Here is a 21,889-nt window from a genome sequence, read left to right on the forward strand (position 1 = left end):
GCAATCAGGTTAACAAATAGCATTTAATATTGGTTCAAACATATCTAAATTTAAGTGAACATAAATTTTGATTCTGACCTGAATAATGTGTTGAATACATTCCTGAAAATGCTACACATTTCTCACACATCAGAGTTAGGCACCTTAATCATATTTGCTGTATAATTGATATGAATGTACATTGTAATAATTTATGTTGCTACTTGACTAGTATATTGTTGTATATCAAATAATTTTTATCACATGTGTACACCATTATTTTATTACTGCCAATATCAATTAAGTGTGTTGTTAGAGATTATGATTTCCAAAAAACTTTGTAATCTAAATGTCCTGTAAACAAAGTATGTATTTTCAACTTAATCTTGTTCTCAAAATCTTATGATACCTATAAAGTGTTAGAATCTGTGAAATTTTGCAATAATGTAAAAAAATATCCATATAAAGCTTGATAATATAAAAAAGTATAGATAAATATTATGTAATGGTAAAGTAATTATAAAAGTATTATAAAACAATGAAAAATATATGACACTTGAGATCATGTTAAGTGTTTTGGTGTAAGTTTTAGTGATAATATGCTGACATAACATTACCTAGAGTTATTTAATGTATCCTGGCCAATTTGTTTGTTATGCAATGTATCTTTATTATTGTTAGTCAATGTATGTAATTCTACTGCTATTTCTTTCCATGCTGTTCCTATGGTATGTAAATATTTTCCCAGTCTATCTAGTGATTTTAAATATATGCATAGTTTTAAAAAGATGTCACCTGTTTAGTGTAAAATTATAATAACTTTGTTGTTATTAGCAATATTCTCTAATCCCATCAGGCCCTATCTGTAGATGGCTAATGTGAAACTGTCTTTTTGTCGACTAAGATCTAGTGTGGTTCAGTGGTATGTTGAGCTTTCGCTAGTCTTTGAGATATAGTATATGTATGTAGTGTCAGAGGAGCTAGCACCACAATTCTCAAGTAATATTTGCAGCAGTTGTGAAAGCCTAACAGTGCACAAAAAGTATTGCGGTGTCACCCTCCCACAACTGCAATAATATAACTTTAGCACGTCGCGGTAGATTCTCCGAAATATATACTTTGACAAGATACTACCAGCAAGAGAGTCTTACCAACTATAATCTCCAAGATAGTTTTAATGACTGGTGGCGACTTAAAATGTTTTTCTCTAAAAAGTCTAAATCATAAGTTCGTATGTTAGTTGTGAAGTATAATTTATTATACTATTACTTCATAGTTGTAATTAGAGCAATAATGAGAGTAAAGGACACTTATACTATGCATTAATTACTATCTCGTAACATGTCGTTTAAATTGTGGTGTAATTTTGAGATCTATTTCAACTTTAACTTGTAAATACTAGTGCTTTATGAGCAGATTCCAAAAGCGACATTAATGAGATTCTAGACACATTGGTTTCATAATTTTTGTTACGCAGATAAATTTGTAATGATATGCCATCCAACATTATTGTAACTATTTTGGCATGAAAATAAATGCGAATAACGATATACGGTTTTTTTTTCCTAGGATGTAAGTAAAACGTCATTCGTAATAAGTAATCATGTTTATTACATTCTGTACTGGATCAAGTTGTGTTATCTTCCCCTTCGACAAACTTTTCGACGTCTACAGCACCTTTTCTAGACTTCTTGCCCCCAGGTGTTTGCGCGTTAAAGCTTTGTGCTGTTCTCTTTCTCAACAACGAAACATCTTCAGTATCATCGCCTTGTTCCGCCCATTCTAAGACTAATCTTCTCCCATAAAGATGGGTAGATTGGCACAAAGCTTCAAAAGCAGACTGAAAACAAAAAAAATAACATTTATATTTTCGTAATAATCAGTTTTGGTATATACCTTGGTAATTGAAAGTATTCAATAGTATGACTGCTTCGTATAAAGTATTCATTTACCTTAGCATCAGCCTTCGAATAAAAATCTACAAAAGCGAAACCCCGATGTTGCTCGGAACCAGGAGAGAGCTTCTTCGGCAACCTCAAGGTTTTTATTTCACCAAAAGCTCTGTAAAACAGGAAGTATGTTAAAATATTGTAAATTTAATCTATTCGAATAGATAAGAAACTTGTGTTGGTTTAATGTAACATTGAAAACGATAGCGCGTTGATTACCAATAACCCCGTATCAGTTCATTAACGTTACAGCAACGACGTGAGTTGCGGCTGTGATTTATTATGTTTTTATGCTTATTAGAAAAGCATAACCGATCAAAAAAAATCGGCGCAGGCCAAATTTAATTCAATACAATTGGTTATCTTTAAAAGAAACACTAAATATTTTGTGTAATATACTACTTTACCTAAATATTTCGTGTAATTCGTTTCTATTGGCTTGGAAGGGAACGTTTCGCACAAGAATCTTCGTGCTGTTCTGGACCGTATCTTTACTAGTCTTTTTGGATGTTCTCACTTCATTCCTGTATAAAATAAATTCGATTAATATAATTCAAAATTAACAAACAGATATACCTACAGCAATGATAAGGCCAGGTTACTTACGTATTTCCACGCTCTGATCTTTTTAATTCTAGTGATTTTCCGTCCAGAGTAGTAACTTGAAGCATTTTTAGCGCCTCGTTGGCGTCTTCTTTTTTATAATATTGTACGAAGCCGTAGCCCATTGACAGGAACTGTCCAGGAGTTTTCGGATCCTTCTTTCTCGCTACTGTCACACTGTATACTTTGCCAATTTTTGAGAAATGCTGTAATAATAAAAATCTTATTATATTAAGTAATTACATTTAATATAAATAAGTAAAAATCAAAATATATATATCGTACCGCTTTTAGACTATCTTCGGTGGTTTTGAAGTTAAGATTTTTAACAAATAGCGTCGTATCATTTTCGGGATCCCCCATATCTGTTACATCATCATCTTTAATATCATTCGCTTTTACATCAGTGCGAGATTCTGATACTGCGGGCGCTTTAGCCTGAGTGGCCTTTGATGTCGAAATTTCAATTTTGTTTTCAGTTTCATCTGGCTCATCATGTGTTAAACTTGCATCCGTCTCTGTTTTTTTAGCGGATTTTATAAACACGTTTTCTGGTGCCCACTCTAAGTACAGAGGTCCGCTTTTGAATTGTGAATACGCTAATTTTGTAAATGCCTTTTTTGCTTCAAACGGTTCTATAAAATCAACAAGAGCAGTAATGCCATGTTTCGGCATGAGGAATCTCGCAATTTGCCCGTGTTTAACAAACAATGACTTTATTTCATCGCTCTCTGTGTTCGCGGGCAAATTTTTGACGAGTATACATGTTTTTGATCTTTTGTTTGGTGGCTGAAATAAGAAAGGAAAATAAAAAAACACTTGCTCTTGAAGTTCCATTGTGTCATAAAATTATTCTATTGAACTTGGCACTTACTTTATTAAAGGAATCCAAATATACTCCATTTTCTTCAAGAAAAGCTCTAGTTTCGGCAACAAGCTGGGTTTCACCGAGGGCTAGTCTTACAGCAGCACTTGTGTCTACGGGAATAAGTTCAAAATTAAAAATGTGTCGTTCTGAATAAGCAGGAATTCTTGTATTGTAGGTACAGGTACTGATAACTCACTTTTATTATTGTCGTTGAGTAGTTGTTCTTTTGTGGTGTTGTACGTGGATGCAATGACATCGGCCACCGCGTTGTTGCCCAAGAATAACACGTTCCAATTATGCGATGACTTTGCTTGCGCTTTCAATTTCTTGGCTTTTTTCTCCTTGAACGATAATCCCTCTAAAACGGAAATCACATAGGTTTATCAAATCTAGCCTATTATAAGGATATTGCACCATTATGTGCGCCTACAAGTTATATAAAGGTTTTTAACCTTTACTCTACTCACTGCAAATAGTTCAATCAATCGTTACATCTGTATAATATGTATAAGGAAAGATTATAGCAACGATCTATTGTGTTTGAATATCAAACAAGTTTATATTTTTGTTTGACAAACCGCAAATCGTAAATGCATAGCGTATAATGTTGTTCCTACTATTTATGAAAAATAGTTTCGATAACGTACTATAAAGTACACAGGAATCACAATATCCTACTTATTATGTGTTAAACTATGTATTTAAATACGATTCAATGACATTATTTATTTCAAAGGAAATCAAGTGTTGTTATTGAAGTGAACCTTGGTGTGTCTTTTCATACAACTGTTGTCTGTTTTATACAACTGCTGTTTGTCTGTTTAGACAGAAATATATAAAGACTGTTTACCATTTTTAAGGGCCTAAAGAAATAAAATTTAGTTATAACATTATTATATGTAGGTCAAATTGAATTGACTGCATGTAACCGATTTGTTTTCATAACATCCTAAGACCTGAGGTGAAGGTTCATCGTTTAGGTTACGAGGGGCAACAAGACTCAGCTAACGATTATACTAAACATAATCAGTGACGTGATCATATGACTGTCAATGAAAATATTTTTCCCCGAGTTAATTTTATCTGTAAAAAACATTCACGGACATATATTTTCAGCGAAGCGTAGCCGATTTTGTTATGATACTATATAAAGCACATTAAAATTAGAGACCAAAAGTTCAAAACTGTTTGACAAATAATGTCGTTCGTTCTTGGGTAACACTTTTCAAACAATTTTGCGATCTATAACAATAGCCTTAATATCAGTGCTAAAATATTAGGAGTAAAATGAAGTCAAATTCATACCATCATCGGATTCGTTCTCGAGCTTTTCAGTTCTGGCAGGCAGTAGATGAAGCATTCTGCCGCAGAACGCGGTACCGTCCAGCGCCGTGTAAGCCTTCACCGCATGTTCCGGCATCACGAACGAGACGGTAGCAAAGCCTTTGGGTTGCCGTAATATTGGGTCTATAGGCATTGTCACTTCGGCTATGGGACCTGCATTAAAAGGTAGTATGTAGTTGTAGAATTTGTATAGCAGTTTTAAAGTCACTTATATGGGCCAATAAAAATATTTATTTAGATAATATCGGATATTTAGTTCTGCTTACCATATTTTTCGAATAAACCTGTTACTTCTTCCTCGGAAACTATGTACGGCAAGTTTCTTACAAAAATACTTCCACTCTCACCGATGCTCTCTTCATTATTTGTAGTCTGCAAACAAAATCGACTAGTTTCCAACTATATCCACTTCAATATTAGGTACTGTGCCATACAATAGAGTCTACAGTTGCCTTGTATTGCCTAATACGGTCTACTATTAAGTAGACCTTCAAATAGCGCTTTGGCATGGAAGAGGAGACGCCATTACATCCATTTACGTAATATCGTCTTATTAAAGGATTTTGCGCCTGAACATATTGATTTTAAGCGAATTTTTAGTTAAGACATATATTTGTATTTTGTCATGACAAATAACCATGGCTTGAAGTTGAAACTATGTTGATCTCTATCAGTATTTGTTGAATCAAAATTAAAAGGTTTGTTTATCTCAATATATTTGTTCGTTTATATCCGCTACGATAGCAACGGCGAGATAGTATACAGTAATTCACAGAACAATTACTTAGTTATAAATCTTAGATGCGTATCAAAAATGGTATCATATTTGTCGCTTTTATACGGAAATGGAATATGTTCATGGAAATTAGGGCAAAGTAAAACTGATAAAGTCATAATTTATACTTCAATATTGAGAGTATAAAAAGGTTTTTGTTTTGAATCTGACTATTCTCAGTCTCTGAACCATTTTTATAACAAAGGAAAAACGCTTTATCTGCGTTTCATAGGCTACATGTATATTAAAAGAAAACAACTTCTAAAAGTCTATCATTTAGCAGATTAGAGATTCTCTCTAGGCGGTTATCTAGGTGCAAAGTAGAATAAAGTATCAATTGCAAATGTAGGTTTAGGCCATTGGTGGACCAGACTCATGTGTACGCCTAGGTAATCAACATAACTAGATTAGAATGCGATAAAAAATATCGTGAAATTACCTCTACTCTCTTCTGTTTATTTGTTTCCTCCTCTTCAGCTGCTGCGATTTTTGCCTTGTCTTCATATTTATGGACGTGCACACGATGGTTACCTACGAATGCAGACCATGAACTTTACGAAATACTCTTAACCATATTTGAGAAAATATGAAACAAAAATCTATTGAATCCGTGCAAGTGAATTCAGATTTTTTATTTGAAATTATATCATTATTAAGGAGCTACTTTCATTAAAGTAAGCATTTATGAGCGACTGACGGACCGAAAAAGTATGAGCCAAAAACAAGCATGGTCCATTAGGGTCTCTATTGTTCTAGCCAGTCAATTTATGGCCCATTTGTTTAAACATATCAAAACAATATATAAATAGAAACATATTTTACCCAAAAACAACTTGTCTTTGATTAAAGCCTTCTTTAATTCTTTCTCAGTTCGAAATCCGACATAACAGAATCCAGTTACTTTTTTCCCTTTGCCAAGAGGTAACCTTATTGAATAAGGAACAAGTGGCCTGAAGAATTCTTTAATGTCCTTCTTCTTACATTTGTATGGTAAGCCAGTAATCTGCAAAGAAAAAGGAATGAATACTCCAAATATTAAACATCCCATCCTTCTCTAAAAGGTAGGATCTAATATATAAAATTCCCGTATCACGATGTTAGTTACCGTAATCCTCCGAAACGGTTCGACCGATTCTCATGAAACTTTGTATACATATTGGGTAGGTCTGAGAATAGGACAACATCTATTTTTCATACCCCTAAGTGACAAGGGTTGCCCACACAAAAATTTTATTTTTTATTTTTTGGACGAAATTGTTTGTTTTTATTGTTTTATAATGAGGCATTAAAAATACATACAACGAGAAATAATTTATTAGGCAAAACAACGTTTGCCGGGTCAGCTAGTTCTATATATTTATCACAGCAAAGTGTTATAAAAATAAAAGGAACCATCAACAATAAATTTCAAAACAAAAGTTTCATTACTAAGCCCTTTGTTTTACCATGAAGTATTATGCATTATACTTAGGATGCTTTGTAAGACTATTAGTATTATAATTAATTCTTTTGTATTGTTTAAATAAATAAGGCATAGATTCATATATATATGGTAAATAAGGTGTGGTGCATACTGCATACATATTATGTTAAATAGGTAGGTTACTACGGAAGTATTGACTTACTGTAATATAACTAACAATAATAATATGTCTGTGTAAGTGAAAACTAAATAGGAATATAACTACCAGAATACTCCATTCATATTTAAAACAAAGAATGTGTGTGAATGTTGGGGTGTCTTTTCATACTATTAAATGAACTGATATATTTCAGTAGTATACTTATTTGATTTGGTAATCTTTCTGTTTAATCTCATTTTACAAAAAAAAAGAGATTGTTTACCTTTTTTGAAGTACCTAAACAAATAGAGTACAGATATATGAAGGCAAGGTGTTACATAAATAGATTTGTATCTCTTTTCATTCATAGGATAAATGAATGGAAAGGTATCTGATCTTTTTTAAAGCCTATTATCATAGATATAGTCATTTATAAATTACTAGCGACCCGCCCCGGCATGGGAGCAGTGCTAATATACGCCTCAGAATTTCATAAACGTTCTTTATTTTTATAAGTATTCACTGTCACTGCATCGTAATGAAAAAAACTTTGGGATAAACATTTGGAAATTTGAAAAATTGAATAACTGTCATATTTATTTTGATAAGGATTACCTACCATCTCAACAAAAACAGTTTGGCAAAGAAGTTTTGTTTTGGAATAAAATTATTAGCCAAAAAAATTGTTATGGTGAGTCAACCTCAAAAGATAGACATATGCTATCTGAGACTTTTTTGTAGATCTTTTTATGGTCTACAATATTGTACAACATTATTTTGAAGTAGCTTTTTTGGTTAAGCCAGCGTTTGCAATGAAAGTGTTAAAAATAGATTATTACAAAAAAGTGGTTATTGTGAGCGAACCTTAAAAGATAGAGATATGCTCTCGCGGATTTTTTTTATAGATCTCTTTATGGTGTACAATATTGTAGAACATTATTTTGAAGTATCTTTTGCGGTTAAGGCAGCGTTAGCAATGAAAGCGTAAAAAAAAAGTAAATGCATTTAAAATCGCTAAAATTTACTATGTTTCTGTACGAAAATATGCATAGATTATACTTAAAAACCTTCCTCATGAATCACTTTACACACAAAGAAAACCGCATCAAAATCCGTCGAGTAGTTTCAAAGATTTAAGTAGTCAAGGGAAAATAGGGACAGAAAAAGCGCTTCTGTTTTATAATATGTAGTGATAGTGATATCTTGTGTATGTTTGTTGATTATATGAATGAAGAGCTATCTAACCACTACAGCTATTTGTATCATAAGGCTATTTTTGCCTTTGAATTTATTAAGCTACTATGACTTCTTCAGAAAGATTATTTTAAATCATGGGTGGGCCTCAGATTTATGACTACATAGGTACATGAAACTTACCTTGACATGAAACAACGGTCTATTTCGTATTTTCTTTGGCTGTTGTTCTTCTTCAGCTTTTTCTTCACTTTCTGCTGGAATGTTTTCTCCAGTAGAATTGCCTACTTTTCTCATTAACAACTTCATGTACTGAAATACAAATAAACTATAATGTTATATATATTATTATTTATGTCTATTAACATTTAGCACTGCAGTTTAATAAATAAACAGCCTATTAATTTAACAAAAAAATAACATTATGGAGTTCATCGATTCCTGGAAATTCTTCAATTCTGCACAGTTAATAGAGGTACGAAGATATAAGAATAAAAAGACAAAGATATATAATTAGCATTTTATGGGCTGACAAAAAAACTAAATGCATTTTTTTCATTCACCTCCAAATCACTAATATTCTTATTGGCCACCTTCTTCTCCTGTTTCTTTTCATCTCTTTTTTCCTTTTCTTTATTACTATCCTCATCAACCTTAACAGGAGTATCTTTACTATCTTTGTGACTCTCAGTGTTGTCTTCATCAACACCGCTGTCCTCATCATCACTCTTGGCTGCTGATTGCAAAGCTTCCTTTATCCAGGCTGTCTTATCATTTACATGGGCTTCAATAAACTCTATGAATAGAGGATCATCTTTATGCTGTAACATAACAATAATAAAATGTTATAAGAAAATACGTATATGGAAATATTTAAAGGGTAACTTTCAAGCTTTAATAATTTTATATTAGAAAAGCTGTTTCCTGCGGTTTCAACCGCATATTATTTTTTTCGTTGCTGCATTTTTTCCATATTTTCTCACCGTTTAAACCTTCCCTGGACTGGTATGAATATTTCAAGACTAAAATTAGCCAAATCGGTTCAGCCATTCTCGAGTTTTAGCGAGACTAAAGAACACCAATTCATTTTTATATACATATATATTTTTTTTTATGTAGCCTGTTTTAGATCCCACTGCTGGGCAAAGGCCTCCTTACTCTTCCACACTTCTCTATTTTGTCATTTTTATATATAAGAAGAATATATAAAAAGTAAAACTTGCAGCAGTAGCTGATATCTTGGATGAATACAGAGGCTTCTTATAACCAACACTCATGTGGGCTAGTGTATAATTAGCTAGTTTAGTAGGTTTAGTAGGTAGGTTACATGATATATTATGTTTTATTTGATTAATATGTAGTGTTAAATTTGTATAGTAGATATTGAACTTCATCAATATTTTATGCCAATGCTATAATGATAGGAGGTACAAGGATTCTTAATTTTTTGTAACCTAACCCTATATTATTAAATATATTTCTTTCTATACAAAATTGTCTGCTAACCTGTTTAAGCAGTTCCTTTATTTTGTTTTTATTCTTTTCCACTCTTTTTTCCTTCTTTTTATTTTGTTTCTGTTCCTCAATTTCATCCTTATGAATCTTTTTGTATGCTGAACTATCTGGTGCATATTTACTCCAAGCTTGTGGTTTCTTCTCATCACCTAAGTTTGCACAAGTTTGAACTTGTATTTGCATGGAGTTTATACATGTGCCATCAAAATAGTCCCTTGCTTGCGATGCCTGTTCCTCACTCCTGTATCCAATAAATCCGAAATTCCTAAACTTGCCATCTTTTGTGTATTTTAATTGCACATCAGTAACTTCACCCTTTTCACTAAAAATGTCCTTAAGTTTCTCAACTGTTACCTGGAACATCAAATCACAAGAAAATTCGTACAGTAAAAGAATATGGAGAAGCAATTTTCAAGACATTTTGCCGTTTTTTATACAAAAGAGCCTGGACATACGAGATTTGATAGGATTCAACATAAAACAAATTATATATTAGTTTTAATCCTAATAATGAGGCATAACCTATTAATGAGGGAGGTTCAGAGTTTAGTTTTATACACACCTTATTTGGTAAATTCTTTACAATAAGTCGCGACATTTTACAAAAATATTCACATTATATATTTGTAAATAAATAGGTAGCACGTGCAATGCACATTTCATTTACCATGACAGTGGATTGACATTGACACTGACACTTTATTTTGAAAGAGTGTTGTCATATGAATAATTATCTGCTGGAAATAAATCTATAGTGTTGAATTTCAATTGATAAAATCTACTGCAATGTCGTCTTCTCACCTTAATTAACCATCAAATACGTGTGATACAGACAAAAAAATATTTTCACTTACCAGTTTCAGTTATAACTTCATACTAATCTGAAGATCTGTGTAGCAACTTTCATTAAGCATTTTCTATGTTTTGACGAACTGTCAAGTGTCAATATCAGCTGTTTCCTGCTGTTTCCAAAACCCTACGCCAAAACCTGTCGGTGTGCACTGTGCCTGCATATTTACGATACCTTATTACTTACAAGAAGAGTACTTTAATTAATACGTGATAAGTTCTGTTATCATCTTGCTGTCTTTTGGAACCAAAAGTTACCATAACCTTTCATAATGTCGACAGCTATGACTTTTGGTCAAAAAACATTTATACCGACACCACCAGATAAGGGCAGCTTTCCTTTAGATCACGACGGATTGTGCAAGAAGAGTATGACTAAATATATGAAGTGCTTGTTTAATAACGACAATAATAATTCAATGTGTCGTGAAGAATCTAAAGAGTACCTAGCATGCAGGATGGACAATAACCTTATGGCAAAAGAAGACTGGTCTAAATTAGGATACAAAGACGAAGTTCAAAAGGACAAGTAATACTTCGATTATATTTATAGGTAAGAAAATTGTTAACTTGTTGTATTTAATATATTTTAGAAATTGTAAAAGTTGTTTCTTTCCACTCATTTTAACTTTCAGTACTCATAATTATTTGATAACATACATTGTATTCCTTTTTATTGCAAATTATATCGTTTTCCTAGTCGGCCAAAGGAGGCCCCTACATATATGGAAATCATTGAACATAAACATTTCATTTATTGTCTCCTAAAATACAAAGTAATCCATTGGCTCCATATGGGACACATTGTTCAGCAGTTTAGATTTAGACAGTAAGTGCTGGATACTACCCACTTTTATGACTATAGCAGCAAATAGCAACCATTGCTTACCCTCAATCTTTATTTGAAGTATGCATTTCATACAAACGTTATAGCGGCAACATAACATAATATAAAATACATCATTCATCATTCAAAATTTTCAACTGTCTAACTATCACAGTTTATGAGATACAGTCTGGCGATGGACTGATGTTCTTTGCCCTTTGCATACAGAATCCTAATAATTATTAGACCTACTAACATCAATAAGTTAGTTCCTCTCATTATTATAAACACTTACTCACTTTGACTAACAAACTAATAAATACTATAACTGAGGCTATCATTACATTTTATGTAGGTCTTGTATTATTTAAATTAACTTTGTATTTAAATATCACAATACATATAATTTGCTTAATTAAACAGATGGCTAGTTTATAACTGACTTATTATCAGGTTCTGAGTTGTTTTATTTCATCATCTTAAATAAGTCTAAAGCCTTTATCCTGAAGCCCAACTATACACTTTTAATTAACCTTTGTAAAATCCAACTCCTGGGTAAGGTGCTCCTACTACAACAGCAATGATTTCTCTTTGCTTATTTATTTTCACATGCATTACTTTTCTTTGATTTATTTTCCATTTAAATATGGATTTCTTTATGATAGGAGGTAAGCAAGGAAACAAGACATCATAGAAATTTCTTTATTTTGTTTATTAAACATATAATATTACTTAAAAAGAAATTACATTGAACTAAAAATTATTCATTGAGTAATTATTTTAGAAAGACTTTTATTTTTTCATTTTTTTATCGCCAGTTTTTATTGGCATTTTTTTTATAAAAGTAAATATCACAGTTATTATTAAATTATGTATTTGTGACAATAAACGAAAGAAATGATAATCTAATGAAGCTTATATTACACTTGAGAGGTATAATATTGTTTTACATAATGTACAAGTCACTCTGGCTTATGGGTCTTTACTCTTTGTCCTCTTGTATTTTACTGTGACTGGATTGGTGATTACAAAAGACGAAAATTGTACTGATGTCAGTATATGTAGCTCAGAAGATTTTTAATATATCAAATATACTCCTTTAGCAAATAGTAGGGATGAGGTAATCTATTGACTTGCTTATGGTTAACATTGATTCAAAACACAAACTTACAAAAATATCCAAAGAGAATTTATTCTGTACAATGACTAACTATAATAAGCACCATATTCATTCTACCAAGTTAAACTTTTTCTTTCCCACATTGGCAACACACTTGGATTACACATTTCATTACATCATTCTTAGCTTTTTCACAGTACACATAAGGCCATTTGTTAGACAATAATAGTATAATTATGCCATAATGTATGTAATATAGTTATAGCAGTGACTTATATGGCATCTTATTTATATTTACTTATTCATAATTATAAAACCTTTTAAGTATATAATTTACAAATTACAGTAAATGTGTACCTCTTTTAACCAGCCTAAGAGATTTATAAATAAGTTACTCAACTATTACATAGATGATTAGTGACAAATAGTAAACAAGGATAATTTTATACAACATTAATCTACAAATGCATGATATTATTATATCAGATAACCAAGGCAGTTATGTGTTTAATTTCTTAGACTGAGTATTTATGGCCAAATACATTATTATAAATACAACAGATTTCCTCTAAATTATTTATGTATTTCACATTAACACATTAATTAACATCGAAGTACAATACAAACTGTACAGAAGCTAAATGGATGGTGTTTTATACCTTACATGACATTAACAAACCAAGCACTCGATCGTTTTGAGATCAAAATGTACATATAATAGAAATAATAATCTTATAGTAACTTAATCTAAAAATTACTTTAATTAAAATTAGTTATACTATCATTACGAAGAGATAGTTATAGTATGTATATTATTATGTAGAAAATTTGTTTAATACTAAACAGGCAGTGCAATTTTGCGCAATAGTTACTAAGTCTAGTCTTAACTCAGACATTTCAGATATGTAGTTGTTCATTCAGACAATGTTTATGTCATCTTTACATAAGTATCATCAGCTAACCCATTACTTATTAGATAATTTAATATTTAGGTACTGGAACTAGATAATTATACAGCAGCTCTTCATTTTGACTGTTTAATTTATAAAGGTTATTCACATACAATAATTTAAATACATCAATACATATATTTAAGTAAAATCAAGCTTATAGCTATTTTACACAATTTCGAATCGAATTAGATAACATACTACATAGGCACATACTTTAAGATAGCTTATCAGATATTATAGGATCTGTATTTTTCTGACTTCCCAGATCCTCTTTATTGGGTAACTCAGTTTTTAGTTGTAAAACTGGCTATCAAAGGACAGTCGACAATTGAGACTAATTAATGTGCTCTCCGAGGCACGGAAGGGTCTCGGAATGTCTGCAAAACGTGACCCATCCTAAGATCAACCGCGTCGAGTGCGGCTTAAGCTTTAATAATCAGTCATTGTAATATGCTGCAGTCATACAAATAAATAATAATGTAAATATCATTTATAAACAGTACCTAAAATAAGTAGTTAGTAATAAAACTGCTGAGTATAAGAAGGGTATGTAACTGTGTGAGAGAGTGGTGGCGGCGCTTGGCGATCGCAGCGTGGACCCGGGAGCGGGCGGCGCGCGGTACCCGGCGCGGCGGCCGGTGCGCTCGACGGGACAACCCATCCAAAAGGACGCCGACAAGCTCGGCCGCTCATTTTCAACTTGCATCTGAAGATCGTTAAACTTCCAAAAACCTTTCCCCTTGAAAAAGTATGTTTTACCTAAACAAAAAACAAGAGTGTTAGGTATTTCTAAAAAAAAAATTGCTAAATGCCAAGAAGACCAATTGTTTCAAAAAATATTCTTACCATCTTTCCACTGGAAAACGCTGTCTATATTATTACCCACTCCTTTCCACATTGCCATGTTTCGGGGGTAATCGTAATCTACTCGGCCTTTCTCTTCATCATATCTGAAATAGGATAATTATTTAGCAACGTTTCTATCAGGGAAACGAAGGAATTGCAACAAAGTTTTAGATTTAAACTTACTTCCAATACATAGTGCCACTGTAGAAGTATGTGTTGCCATTGTGACCCCAAACCATTGCAGCGTCAAGCTTCTCTAAACTTTCAGGTAGGCCAAAAGTGCGCAATGGTTTAGGATATCCTGGTAGAAGATACTGAGAATCGAACAAGTACAATTCTTTACCTGAAAATCAAACCAATGTCATTACTGAACTTGTTGCAGTTGTAAAGTGGATATAAACTTTTATAAAATATGTATTGATTAAGACTTTACCTATGAATATAGCAATTTTTCTGTCGGGTCTTTCGTAAACAGCGTCGACGTGTGTAAGGTTCTTAGGTAGACTAGACCACATCCTAGTTATTTCCATGGGATATCCAGAGTATCGGCCGCGGGCTCCTATCCGCCAATGGTACTGAAATAGAAATTGTTTTAATATTAAATCGATTCGAATTATATTTTAATATTAACTTTATTATATTATAAAAAACTTACTCGATTCTTAAATATAAAGAGTTCGCCACGAATGAGAGCTACTGCATCGTAGCTCGTGTCGCACGTGTCGGGTTTGTCTGACGGTGTCGTGGTTGTCGGCCTTTGCGTGGTCTTCTCGGGGTAGTAAGGTTTCCGTGGGTTATCTTGGCTCGGATCATTCGGATAATGAGGCCTTGGATTAGTCGGATACTCAGGTCGTACGTGTGGATAGCGCGGGCGGTAGGTAGTACCGTGCGTGGTCGTCTCAGTAGGTCGTGAGTAGGGGTGATGGTGGTTTGTGCGCCGAGGATGGTCATCGCTCGTATTGTAATGACGGCGATCCGGGTAATAGGGTCTCTCGGGATAATAACTAGGGTATCTGCTGGGAGTCCGCGGGTACGGGGTGTAAGCCCTGTTGGGGTATCGTTCTGGATGTCTGTTGTGATGGTGATGGATGTACGGCTTTCTGGTGGTTGTGGTTGTAGTGGTGGTCGTTGTGGTAGTCGTGGTCGTTTGCGGTGGTTCTTGCGGACGGTAATAAGGTATTCTTGCCCATTTATTGCTTGTTTTAGGTCCTGAAAGAGAATTTGGTCAGTTTGAATTTTTGTCAAACTGTGCAAGCAGTAGGTACATAGCTACCCCGTGGGATCGTTAAAAGGTAGGATGCTTACCATACATTTGTTGAATACCATTGCGGTCATCTTCTGGTAACACGAAGTTTGGCTGAATGCCTTGATACCACGGAAACATAAGAGCGCCCTTTACAGAGCTATGACTGAGTCCAAGAGAGTGACCGAACTCGTGAACGGCCACGGCAAACAATGAAGTTCCTAAAAAATAAAAATATAAAAATTAGCTAAAGCCTCACCTATTGTGACCATGTTATAATAATTGTTAGTTTAGGATTTAGGGACAAGTTTTTTTTTTCAATGTGCCTTTTCATTACTTTTCAAACAACTACCTACCTACGTATCCTATTCGCATACGGATTCAGTCAAATAAAGGTGGATATTAACACATGGCTAGCCGAATACAATTCGAAGTGGCGATGTAACCGTTCGTTGTCCATGTAAATTATCACGTGTGCACAGTGCAGAGCGGCGTGGTAATCGCAGCGACGTCCACGCGCGCCGCTGCGGTCGCCACCTATCGGCTGCCGACCGTGTTTACACTATACATCCGACGACCACACTTGGCTCACAGCGCAGTGTTCGCAGACTATGTGAATTAAATCTGTGACGTAATTCTGTTAGTCCTATGATGCACGGTTGTCGCAGTAGGAGTTGCCGAAGTTTAGTTTCAAAACGTTAGGTACAGCGAATTGGTATTCAAATTCCAAATCGTACCGCCTAAGTTACTACTGACATCCTTCATTGCATGAAGTGCTTGTTACAAATTATGTATTGAAATATTCAAATGATTACATTCATCTAAGATCTACTCGGTAGAATGTTGGCCAATCTGTTTAAAAAATAATGGATTATTTAACTTGAAACCCAATTAAAGCGGATGCAGGTTGTGTTAACAAGTAAGGTGAACACTGAACGTGTACGCCGGCACTATCGACATTTGCATGTCAAAACACTGCTGACCGCAACATGCTCATTTCCGAGCTACACGTGAACTTTTCATGGAAGCTCTGTAAATTCATCGGAAATCTGTTAATTACGTTTCGTTCGTGAAGGCGTGTTTATTTTTAAATGCCTTTAACATTATTATTAAAATGTAGATAAATATAATGATATTAGCATGATCATGATTGGTTGTGCTGTTTTTTTAATAATATGGTAAAACAGCAATCCATTATTATATCAAATCAATGAATTTTATTACCTGAAAGCATGCTATGCCTTCTAAAATATGTCTTATTTGTGGAAAGCCTTACCGTCTTCATCGTCATCTCTTGGTTGCAACAGCCATAGTTCGTCATCATCAAAGTGCGCGTCGCCTCCGCGTCCACTGCCGGGGAAGAACGCGTGCGCAAGGATAGAGCCGCGTCCATCAAAGGGATAAGCATCATCGTGGTAGCGCCTGGCAAAAAAGGAAAAAAATATTGAGGCCGCAGATAAAAACGTAATATGACAAAGTTGCATTAGGCTTTTACTGTTGATGAAAACAGTCATACTGAAGTAATGTATTCATCTCGCAACAAGCAACAATGGATGGAGTAGATGGAGTCTGCAGAGCAATCAAACTTGTGTCCCATGGGTCCCTCGCTCGGCTACTACCCACCTAATCATTTTTCGCGCCAACAAAACACAACGCAAAGACCTCGCCCATGCATATTTCACGCAATATTAGCTGACCGCTGCGTTATTGTGTTTCTATGTGAAAGTTCTGCTATTAGCCGATATGGGCGGGGTGCGCTAATATGAAAAACATTCCTATACTGAGTGCGGCTATTATTAAGCCCGATCGGTTTGTGACTCGCTTAGGTAATAACGTCCATTTTGAGCTTAGGGTAGGTATGACTACCTACCTATTCATGTTATTTTACGCGTTCTAATATGGCAGGATAGACTTGATATTTAGAACAAATAAAAGCGATCTATAATTTGAAATCTAACATTACCACCCCTATAATGACAGCACTTTTATTGAGTGCTTTTACAAAGGTAGTGGAATGAGGAAGTGTCTTGCTGACATACGCCGTCAAATATAATGGGTTCGAAATGGAAAGTTTCCGAGTTTTGGGATGATTTATTGCTGTGTTGTATCTGCCCATAGCAACCAGTGCGAACCCACTGTATGCGTACCTATACGAAATAGGGAACATTTATTTCTTAAGTAACCTTTTTTAACGATACAATAAAGACAAACAGGCATAAAAGCTTGCCAAGTGTAAAATGTTCATTCGAGCTATAAAATATATATTATATGATCTAAATGCATGAGACCCTAAGTAACTTTATAGTGTACAGTAGCCAGTGATTGCACTTATATCATTTCCGAGTTGGAGAACGCAGTTAAGTTGTACGGATCCTTTATTACTTGGGCAATATTACAGTTTATGAGTGTAATAAATCTCGTAGACGCATTTAGTGTAGGGTACTGCGCTCGCTGCAATCACTCTGGCTCGTTCAAGCCGATGGAGTGATGATTGAATCATAAATGATTATCTATGCTGTTTACCTTTCTTATCAGGTTGAGCTGAGGAGGAGGAGGAGCTGAATTTGAAAACCTCATTTTTCGAGCGGCTAGGTAGAAATATTCAAAAATAGAATCCATTTCATACAGTTACTTGTTTAAAAAGAGCTCAGGCTTCTTCAGTATTTTTATGCACAGAAATCTTTCAAGAGATTTCATAAAAATACATATAATTTAGTTTTCAAAATATCCCTACGAGTATCGTAATATAGGTTTCTACACCATTGGAAGACGACTTTTCCGTGGAATATAGAAGGAAACGGAAGACTTTTATAGAGTGTAATATAAGTTAACGGCACGCATAAAATCCAAGACAGGTACCTACGCGCATTTGATACGCCTTCTCTATCGTTCAGACAAGTCTAATAATTCACGGCGTCGCGTTAATATAAAGCTGTTTTATTTACATGAGGTACGTATTATTGTGTAAGTATTGCTTTTATATTAACTAGTATGGACTAATAAATGAGTATTGGAAACAGAACAGGGTTCAAGAGAACGCATTACTGGTTTTTTTAATCAAAATTTTAGTGTAAACCTAACCTTGATCTAACATTTGTATCTGAAAACAACAAACTTCAATCTTCTATGTAATTAGTAGTAAAAAAACCAGCATCTTTAATGTAAATTATTAATAAGCTAGTGAAATACTTGTAGTATGTAGTATATGCAGATCGCAATATGTGGAATAATGACTGGGAAAAGTCTTGGAATGACCCAGAGTTACATTTCATAACAATAAAACATATTTAGAAATTTAAGAGCATCAATAGTTGTCAGAAAAAAAATGCTTACGCAGGTAAAATTGATTGTCAGTAAAACAAGTAGAAACTCTCGAGGGGAGAATCAATAGGACAAAAAAAAAACAAATACTTGTGGGTTAATGGTATATAAAAATATTTTATTTATTCATTTAAAACTTATTACATCTGTCTTAACATCTTGTAAATTATGGACATCTTACTTACATTCTCCTTTATTATGGCCTAGTTCATCATTGTGCATATGTCGTGGTATCTTATATGGCCAAGCGTAAGCGTCCTTCAAAGTGATAGGCTATCTTATATTAAAAAACCAATATCCAGTAGGTAATGAAACATATTTTGATTTTCTTAATATGCAATACATTTCATGATGTACAATTTATTATCAAAACATGATTCCTCGTGATTTGTCATAAATCCATTTATATTATTTTAAATACAGTCAGCCTCTTGATTAGCAAATATTCAAGATTAGGATGGGTCTTGAAATCTAAAGCAGTCTGATACAATTTTCCACTTTCCGTCGACTGCCACGATAATGAAAGTTTGTTGAAAAGGCTTTTTGCTTTTGTCATTTTGATACGATACTTCGCCACAAGCTTGAATAATATAGGTTAGTTTGTTTGAAACCACGGTTTCCGCTATGGGTTGAGCGTCCAATGTCTTGAGCACGTGGTTACTTGTCGGTAAATCCAGGAGAAATTTCTGAATCTTATCGTTGCCGCTAATCCCGTTTCCATTCCATACTAGCAGACCGGTGTCCAGATAAAGTTTGGAAGTTAAATGACGACTGCTATCCATTTGTTTATAAAACACTTTCGTGAACTCTTCCGCAGTCTCACAGGCATTATCAATATTTTTTGTACTGACTTCCGACATAATTCGTATAATTTATTAAGAAATAACAATTATTATTCTTAAAACTTTAGTGATTTATATAGGTATAACTTTCCACAACGTTGCCTGACAGCTTGTCTTTGTCAAATTGACGACTGCGTCAGGCGTCAGACGGTTGACCGAAATTAAACCACAGATAAAAATAATAGTGTGGACATAGTAAATTCCGTTACGGTTATTGTTCCGGGCATAACATTTATTTATACGTGACATAAATATCAAATTTATATATGCTTTATTTAAATGGCAATGTAAATAGAAATTGAAACAAATTCGCTTCTCCAAGCGTTATGTAACAACTTTAATCTTTGTGGTAAGCGCGAACTTTAAAGAACGTTGCAAAACCTTATCGTATAATGTATCGGAACTCGTGAGAAAACTTCTTATTGATTCGACAGTAAGTAATAAAAGTGCGCTCGTGACGTGACCACGACCGCCTCAACTTACAAAATGAGACGCTCCCAGGGCACTGAGAAAAAAGAAAATGCTATGCAGAGCGTGGTGAAGTTGTCGGCTGTCGCTGCAAGTTTGCAGTGTTCGCCACAATATGGCGGTCGCAATATGTTCACTGTTGAGGTTTTTGTCGCCGCTACTTTCTCATATCGTCGTTTACGGTGATCTAATAAGGGAAACTTTGCCCTACTCTCATTCAATATGAGGCTCCTGTCTGAAACTTTGGGTCATTTGTCAGGGTTCGCCGTGTCTACTACATCGTATGAGTTTACTACGTTATTAGCTTTCATATTTGCTCGAATGTAATAAAAAAGGTTTCGCTTTAATGACCTGAGTGATTAATAAGTAGATAGTATTATAGTTATGCAAAAAATATATAGATAAATTATTATATGTTGTTTTGGACAAAAGAAAAGTCTATATCTCGAAATAGTGTAGAGTTACTTGCGAAGCGTCCGACCCTATTCGTATGCTTCGCACGACGAGTCTGTAAATCCCCTTAAAATGGATAGGACGTTTTCTAAATCCTCAGTTGATTATTATTTATTATCAACACAATAAATCAAGCTAGAGGGATATTTAAAGAAGACTGTCAATTTGAGTTGCGTTGAAGCATAGTATCATTTGTTCGTTTGAAATGAAAATTAAGCCAAAATCAATGTTCTATAGAGGGTTTTTTATTTATCAAGATAGTTAAATTTCATGCGACTCTTAAGAAGTTATTTCTAGGAACTTATGGCACAGAATATCAAAGAGTAGGACTCTTATGGTATTGAACTTTGGAAAAGTCACACTGCTGAAGTGTGTGTGATTAATTGTTTAAAAACTGTTACGAAAAACAATAGGAGTGAAGAATAAAATAATTAGTCATATGAGGCCTATACTAACAGCGGGCCATTAACATGGCCATATTTTAAATAGCTATTACATAGTAGGTTTAGTAGAAAAAGTAAAGAAAGAAGGTATGACAATAACTTACTTGGCAAAGGAAACGACGATGTCAGCGTCGTCCGAGTTGACTTCTGTGAAGGTGAGGCGTGACGCTTGGGCCCAGACGTCGAGTGCGCGTGACAACACGCTGCGGGTTCCATACGGATCGAGTTGTGATGGTCGTCTCACCGATGACAAACTGTGAACAACATTATTCGTTTTAGCGAGCATTTATTTCAATTTCCAAATCAACTAACGACCTAATTATCGGATTACGTTTTTGTTATCTGTGTTCCTATAGCTTCTTCCAACACTTGAGGTATACCGGACACAATGCACAAATTTTTGTTCCAGATCGAATAATAAAAATGGAACAGAGTAAGTAGCTTTCTTGTCATACACGTAGGTACCTAGTGTAGAGTCAGTTTTGTAACAACTGCATTTAATAAGTTCTGGTAGGCACATACATTTCATCGTTTCATTTATTACATCTCAGTGAGGGATCCTCAGGCACCTCGAAGTAGCAAAGATAAATAGCGGATAAAGTCGTGTTTAGTACAATTCACACTTGACGGAGTCCGCGTCGTCAGGCGGGAAGGAAGCAGGAAATAGAAACGCAGTTCACAGTATGATCACACATCCCTTTCGATTACTATTTACCTTGCTGTGTGTTTTCACAGG

The 21,889-nt window shown here is 34.2% G+C and overlaps 4 protein-coding genes across 4 annotated transcripts in view; 1 reads left to right on the forward strand and 3 right to left on the reverse strand.

Annotated features, from left to right (window-relative positions):
• Positions 1 to 1,570: 1,570 nt before the first annotated feature.
• Positions 1,571 to 10,830, reverse strand: LOC113499013 (probable RNA-binding protein 19). The gene is made up of 15 exons (XM_026879319.1): positions 10,352 to 10,830; positions 9,781 to 10,143; positions 8,838 to 9,095; positions 8,458 to 8,586; positions 6,341 to 6,521; positions 5,958 to 6,049; positions 5,010 to 5,115; positions 4,705 to 4,896; positions 3,596 to 3,757; positions 3,406 to 3,509; positions 2,817 to 3,320; positions 2,535 to 2,737; positions 2,336 to 2,452; positions 1,932 to 2,040; positions 1,571 to 1,819 (listed from the first exon to the last, which is right to left on the reverse strand). The coding sequence occupies exons 1-15, from the start codon at positions 10,385 to 10,387 to the stop codon at positions 1,607 to 1,609; spliced, it is 2,769 nt and encodes a 922-aa protein (XP_026735120.1). The 5' UTR covers positions 10,388 to 10,830; the 3' UTR covers positions 1,571 to 1,606.
• On the forward strand, positions 10,814 to 11,242 carry LOC113499014 (cytochrome c oxidase assembly protein COX19). Its single transcript, XM_026879320.1, has one exon. The coding sequence runs from the start codon at positions 10,911 to 10,913 to the stop codon at positions 11,169 to 11,171; it is 261 nt and encodes an 86-aa protein (XP_026735121.1). The 5' UTR covers positions 10,814 to 10,910; the 3' UTR covers positions 11,172 to 11,242.
• Positions 11,243 to 12,631: 1,389 nt separating this feature from the next.
• Positions 12,632 to 21,889, reverse strand: part of LOC113498688 (matrix metalloproteinase-2-like) — a 143,075-nt gene continuing 133,817 nt past the window's right edge. Inside the window, exons 5-12 of the mRNA XM_026878804.1 lie at positions 21,258 to 21,407; positions 16,903 to 17,048; positions 15,689 to 15,847; positions 15,039 to 15,592; positions 14,817 to 14,958; positions 14,567 to 14,726; positions 14,384 to 14,487; positions 12,632 to 14,296 (exon numbers count right to left, since the gene is read on the reverse strand). Of these exons, the coding sequence (XP_026734605.1) occupies positions 14,028 to 14,296; positions 14,384 to 14,487; positions 14,567 to 14,726; positions 14,817 to 14,958; positions 15,039 to 15,592; positions 15,689 to 15,847; positions 16,903 to 17,048; positions 21,258 to 21,407 (1,684 nt within the window). The 3' untranslated portion in view covers positions 12,632 to 14,027. The remainder of the gene's footprint in view (positions 14,297 to 14,383; positions 14,488 to 14,566; positions 14,727 to 14,816; positions 14,959 to 15,038; positions 15,593 to 15,688; positions 15,848 to 16,902; positions 17,049 to 21,257; positions 21,408 to 21,889) is intronic.
• LOC113498689 (NTF2-related export protein) lies at positions 19,245 to 19,920 on the reverse strand. The gene has a single exon (XM_026878805.1). The coding sequence runs from the start codon at positions 19,805 to 19,807 to the stop codon at positions 19,400 to 19,402; it is 408 nt and encodes a 135-aa protein (XP_026734606.1). The 5' UTR covers positions 19,808 to 19,920; the 3' UTR covers positions 19,245 to 19,399.

Source organism: Trichoplusia ni, chromosome 11 (assembly GCF_003590095.1).
Source record: "Trichoplusia ni isolate ovarian cell line Hi5 chromosome 11, tn1, whole genome shotgun sequence".
Lineage (NCBI taxonomy): Eukaryota > Metazoa > Arthropoda > Insecta > Lepidoptera > Noctuidae > Trichoplusia > Trichoplusia ni.

Coding starts and splice junctions, on each gene's coding strand:
- LOC113499013 (XM_026879319.1), bottom strand. CDS start 10,387: ATGTCGCGACTTATTGTAAAGAATTTACCAAATAAG. Junction 6,050..6,340: donor CAAAGACAAGTTGTTTTTGG/GTAAAATATGTT, acceptor CTGCATTCGTAG/GTAACCATCGTGTGCACGTC. Junction 2,041..2,335: donor GAATTACACGAAATATTTAG/GTAAAGTAGTAT, acceptor CCTGTTTTACAG/AGCTTTTGGTGAAATAAAAA.
- LOC113499014 (XM_026879320.1), top strand. CDS start 10,911: ATGTCGACAGCTATGACTTTTGGTCAAAAAACATTTATACCGACACCA.
- LOC113498689 (XM_026878805.1), bottom strand. CDS start 19,807: ATGTCGGAAGTCAGTACAAAAAATATTGATAATGCCTGTGAGACTGCG.